The 5,463-nt window shown below is 40.8% G+C and overlaps 1 protein-coding gene across 1 annotated transcript in view; it reads left to right on the top strand.

Moving 5' to 3' along the window:
* The first annotated feature begins 294 nt into the window (after positions 1-294).
* The window catches only part of bub1 (BUB1 mitotic checkpoint serine/threonine kinase), a 22,363-nt gene continuing 17,194 nt past the window's right edge, over positions 295-5,463 (top strand). Inside the window, exons 1-5 of the mRNA XM_016469245.1 lie at positions 295-331; positions 468-643; positions 1,361-1,491; positions 3,707-4,008; positions 5,327-5,367. Coding sequence (XP_016324731.1) covers positions 321-331; positions 468-643; positions 1,361-1,491; positions 3,707-4,008; positions 5,327-5,367 — 661 coding nt within the window. The 5' untranslated portion in view covers positions 295-320. The remainder of the gene's footprint in view (positions 332-467; positions 644-1,360; positions 1,492-3,706; positions 4,009-5,326; positions 5,368-5,463) is intronic.

Below are 5,463 nucleotides of genomic sequence, written 5' to 3'. Positions count from 1 at the left end.
AACTTTAAAACGCATAAACACATTTCATTACACCAAATACACAAAATACTGTTCTTTTTAGCAGCATGATATGACCCCTTTAAAATGACGCTGTAGTGTGCTTTTTCCTTTTTATGCAGTCGTGCTCAGTGAGCAACGATTGCAGTCAATGATATTCCTTCAGAACACTTAAAATATGCAGCACAAGTCGCATCTGCGTATTTTATTAGACTTGTTTTCAATCCTTCTTAAAACTGTGACATTTTAACCTCAGTGTTTCACTAAGCTTGAGTTTTTATTTTCTGTTGCAGGATCCAGAAGAGCCCTCTCCTGCTCCTAGAATGGTGCGAATGTAAGTGTTTATGACATGGGCTTCATGTTCAGTAGTTCCTGTCAAACCCCTGCACTCCCTGTTCAGTGTAAGATTCAGCAGAGGACTGTGCAGTGGTCGTGATGACGATAGTGTTGTAAATGATCCCCAATCTCAGAATCTCGCGCTCGGAGAATAACCCGGTCCGGACAGGCAGCGGTAACATCGTGGAGTGTGTGTCCATGTACTGTGTGAATGAGCTGCTGTGTGAGGGATCGGAGCTGTCTTTTGAGGAGCTCAGAGCCAGACGCTACTTTGCTAAATGTAGGCAACAGGAGGAACAGCGCCAACTGGGTGAGAAGACTTTCCTACACTACACATGCACTGATCAAACGCATGCTTGGAGAAATATGGCATTGCATCAGTGTCTCAGCAATGGATGCTCTGCAGTGAATGGGTGCCGTCAGAATGAGAGTCCAAACAGCTGATAAAAACATCACAATAATCCACAAGTAATCCACAGCACTCCAGTCCATCAGGTAACATCTGGAGAAGACAAAAGCTGAGACAAATCCAGCATTAAGACGTTTTTAACTAAAATACATTGAGTCTATAATCCATAATAAAATAACGCTTCCTCCAGTGAAAAAGTGTTCTGGTCTGAATCAGGAGAGAAATCTGCACATATCAAGCAGCGTTTAAACAGCTCTAAACAAATATGTGGCTGGATTCTGATGAGAGAGACAACAGCAGATGCACTTTTTCACTGGAGGAAGAGTTATTATGGACTGATGATGGATTTGTTTCTTATACACAGCTTTTAATTTCACAGATGTTAATTGATGTGTGGATTACTGTAATGTTGATGGGTACTTTATTGAGAAGATGTGTGAAATTGCACCGCATAAGCTGCCAATGTGTCAAATCTAAATGGTGTTTAGTTTTCTGCTCTGAGTGTACAGTAGACACACGATCAGATGAACCTCACATGGACTGACTCGAGCCCAGATCTATGCAGAGCTTTTCTTCCACCTCTTATGTGTGTTGCTGTAATGCCTGTTGTTTGATCAGCTGAGAAGCAGCGCAGGCTTTGGGAAGAGGAAGAGGAGGTGAGGAAGATGAAGCAGCTCTTGGATGATCTGGAGATGAATGTGACTCTACAGCCAGCAGAGCAGAGAAATCCAGCGAAGGCTTCTCTTACGGTAAATATCTCGTTCTGACGAACACACCCTGCTGTAGGGATGCCACAGTGAGGATAATTCCCCACCGAGTAGTTAACTTGTGACAACAACGGTGTAATACCGCACATTTTCCCCCCCTGCATGTCATGTCTGTGGCTCCATATGTACACACAAATAATGAAAGGTCTTTGGATTTCTCCCTTACTTTAAACGAATGCTTAGTTTATTGTCCATTACTATTTTTAATGACAAACACAACAATTAAAAAAACAAAGCCAAGCTCATTGATGTAAACAGAAATATTGTCAAATAGACACTTTTTAGGTGGGCAACTAATGTAATATTAAATGCAATATTTGTCAAATACACAGACATATCCGAGGTGTTCATGAAGGAACAGGAACCGCTTAATACAGCGCCTGTACAAGAATAAAGTTCAGCATAAGCCTGTACTATATAAATTCCTATAAAGCAGGTCTATATGTTTTTTATTGATAAACATAACTCAATGTAACATTGAGATTACATGAAAAGAGCTTTTACTGTTATATAAAAACAGATTTGTGAGAATTAGGGAAGCTGAAGGTGTCAGAATGAACAGAAACACATTATCACGTTATTGATTGGATCATGAAAAGTCAGCTATGATGTGTATGTACAGGGATGCACATAAGTGGGCGAAATAAAAAATGCATTGGGTAAATAAATATCTTCAGACGCTCATTTGAGTACCGACATGGTTGACCGCTATTCATGCACAATCACCGTTTTAGATCGACTAAGTGTAATACTGTATAAGACGTCCATTGGAACTAAAAGTGTAAATCTAGGCCATGCGCTGCGGGGTTTCAGAGCAAATACGCAAAACTGACATTTCATTCACTTACGCTCTTCACTCGGCAGTGCTGAAACTGAGTGCATATGCATACAGTGCCCTCCACTAATATTGGCACCCTTGGTAAATATGAGCAAAGGCGGCTGTGAAAATAAATCTGCATCATTTATCCTTTCGATCTTTCGTTCAGAAAAATTCTCAAAATTCTAACCTTTCATTGAAGTAAAACAAACTCGCATTATGAAATAAGTGTTTTTCTCCAATGCATGTTGGCCACAATTATTGAGTAATATTTCTGAAGTATATTCCCATTCGTATTTATAATTTTGTTTTAGCACACCAGGGTGACTAGGAGCCATGGCTTCCTGTGCCACAGGATTATAAATATGAGGAACACAAAGGCTAAGTTCCCTTAATCATCCATCACATGTGTGCAGAGCTTGTTTGAGTGGCCAAAGACTCGTCATAGCTGGAGAATTGCAGAGATTAGTTGAGTCTTGGGGTCAGAAAGCCTTAAAATATCATGACTGCCTCTGTTAGAAATCTTATCATGGGCCGTGGTTGGATCTTCTATCAGGACAATGATCCAAAACAAACTTCAAAATCAACACAAAAATGTGTCGCTGAGCACAAAATGAAGCTTCTGCCATGACCTGAACCCTGTAGAAAATGAGTGAGGTGAACTGAAGAGAAGGAGCTGTGGATCTGGAGAGATTCTGGATGAAGGAATGGTCTCCGATCTCTTGTCCGGTGTTCTCCAAACTCTTCAGGCATTATAGGAGAAAACTCAGAGCTGTTATCTTGGGAAAAGGTCGTTGGATGCCAATAATTGTGGCTAATGTAAACTAGAGAAAAACATTTATTTCATAATGAGATTTTCCCCCCACTTTCCACTTAGAATATTTTGAATGAAAGATCAAAAAGGTAAACGATGCAGATTTAGTTTCACAGCCATCTTTGCTTATATTTACCAAGGCTGCCAATATTGCACTGTAGTCTGTACTTGCCACCAACCCACCAAAATAAAAGCTTGCTGATTTTAGGTTTGAAAATGAAAAAATCATATAAAAAAAAAGTAAAGAAATAAAAGAAAATAAATATTAGCATTATATATTTTTTTGATTTCAATGTAATTTTATTTAAAATAAAATTGTAATACTATTACTGTTATTCATTTTTTTTATGGTTATTTTTAATGGGTCACACTGCAGTGTGAGCACCAAAACAAATCTCCAAGTGCTCTCGAGAACCAGCCTGAAAAACTTATATTCATCCCTGTATTTATATACAAATTAAGTTGACTTGATACATTTTTCCTCCACACGCGTAGCTCTAGGTTTCATTAGCAGAAGTCGTTTCAAAGAGTGAATAAGTTCTTACACTTTCATTGTTGATTTGCAGGGAGCGGCGTTCCACAGAGTTGAAGCCCCTGAGCCAGTGTGGTCCTCCAGGCCTCAGACAGGCCTGCAGTTTCAGACGGAGCACTCCGCAGGGCATGCTGGGAAATGGGACAGCAGTGTGGCAGAAGCGAGCCATCCGCTGACCGCTCCGTTACCCAGTGCAGCCTGCGGCTCCCGACCCGAGAGCGTGAGTGGATCTAGAGAGAGTCTGCTGGGACAGATAGAGAGCACAGCAGTGCTGCGGGATCCCAGCACATCCCTGATCCAGAGCAGCTGCTGCGCTGTCCCCGACACCAGAGAGACGTGAGTGTCAGCCACACAACATCATCATCTGCCCCGAGACCGCTGCGTTTGCTCAGGGGCGATGAAAATGTGCTCGCCTTCAGGCCATCAAAGATTATGATGAGTTTGTTTCTACATCAGGTTTGTAGAAATGTAGCATTGCATCAGTGTCTCAGCAATGGATGCTCTGCAGTGAATGGGTGCCGTCAGAATGAGAAATTATAATAATCAATAATAATGCTTCCTCTAAGTGAAAAGAAAACGTCTATGAAACCGTGTGCAAATTGAGGGCTGTGAGGGAAAAAAAAAAGTATGGGTCCAGGTTATGATCTACATTGTGCAAGGTTTACAATATGAACCTTACACTTATGGATGCTGCTGTTTGGGAACGCAGTCGTGTAACAATTCTGGGAGGCAATTATACAGAAATACGTGATGACAGACTTTGCTCGGACATTTCAAAATGACCATAACATTTCAGATGCTGAGGAACGAGATCGGTCCACTGGTTAGTCAGGTTTTGCCGTCCTATAGTGCAGTCACATTACTTTTTTGATGTGCATGGAGGAATTCACTTGGCAAATGCGTTTCCATCTTTTATTCGCCTGAACCCTTTTTTGCACAAGTCAAAAACCACCTCAAGCGAGCGTGTAAACTTTTTTGTGAATTAAGGTATTCTTATTCGAAATTTGCCGTTTCCATCACTCGTTTCTGATGCGATGCTTCAAAATGCTCATAAAAACAGGGTGATGGAAACATAGCTATAGTGACACATTACTGTCATTTTGTTTTGTTACTTTGTACGGCTTTCTCTATTTAAATGGGAAAATGGGCAAGTTTGGCTGTACTGCTCAGTAGCTTAGTCTGCAAAATAGTCTCAAAACCCAACATGAAAAAGAGTACTTTGAACATGATCCTTCCTGAGAAAAATTTCAGTATATTGTCAGCACATCATCCACCTTAATTTATCCTGTTAGTTACTGCTCTCATGAACATCATTACTTGTGCTGCGTATAGAATTTTAAATATTCCTAAAACAAATCTTTCAAAGCGATTATTTTAGTCATCATTGCGATCACTTTCTGATGTGCTTCACCTGTTTGACACACTGTATGAGCTCTGAGTTCTCAAGTGCTCATGTGAAGCATAAAACCACCAAATGTGCTGAAATATTAGTAAACATTTTGACATGTTTGTTTCTGGACAGAAGCTGAATGCACTTCATGTGAAAGAGTAAGAATGCTTGGCAAAGATGAGACTGAAGCACAAGCTGTTGTGATGGTAGTCATGATTATTTGATGCACAGAAGTCGTTGTAACGTGCGTTTCTCTGTATGTAGTGACGCGTGTGATCAGGGTGATGCGGATGCAAAAGCAGACGGTGAGTATATCTCCTCATGTGCACGCTGCTCCGTACAGCTGCTGTATGTGCTCTCTCTCTCTAACTCTCTCTAACTCTCTCTCTCTCTCTCTCTCG

The sequence above is a fragment of the Sinocyclocheilus anshuiensis genome, unplaced genomic scaffold (genome assembly GCF_001515605.1).
Source record: "Sinocyclocheilus anshuiensis isolate Anshui unplaced genomic scaffold, SAMN03320099.WGS_v1.1 scaffold1431, whole genome shotgun sequence".
Classification (NCBI taxonomy): domain Eukaryota; kingdom Metazoa; phylum Chordata; class Actinopteri; order Cypriniformes; family Cyprinidae; genus Sinocyclocheilus; species Sinocyclocheilus anshuiensis.
This window is presented reverse-complemented; position numbering and strand designations above follow the sequence as displayed.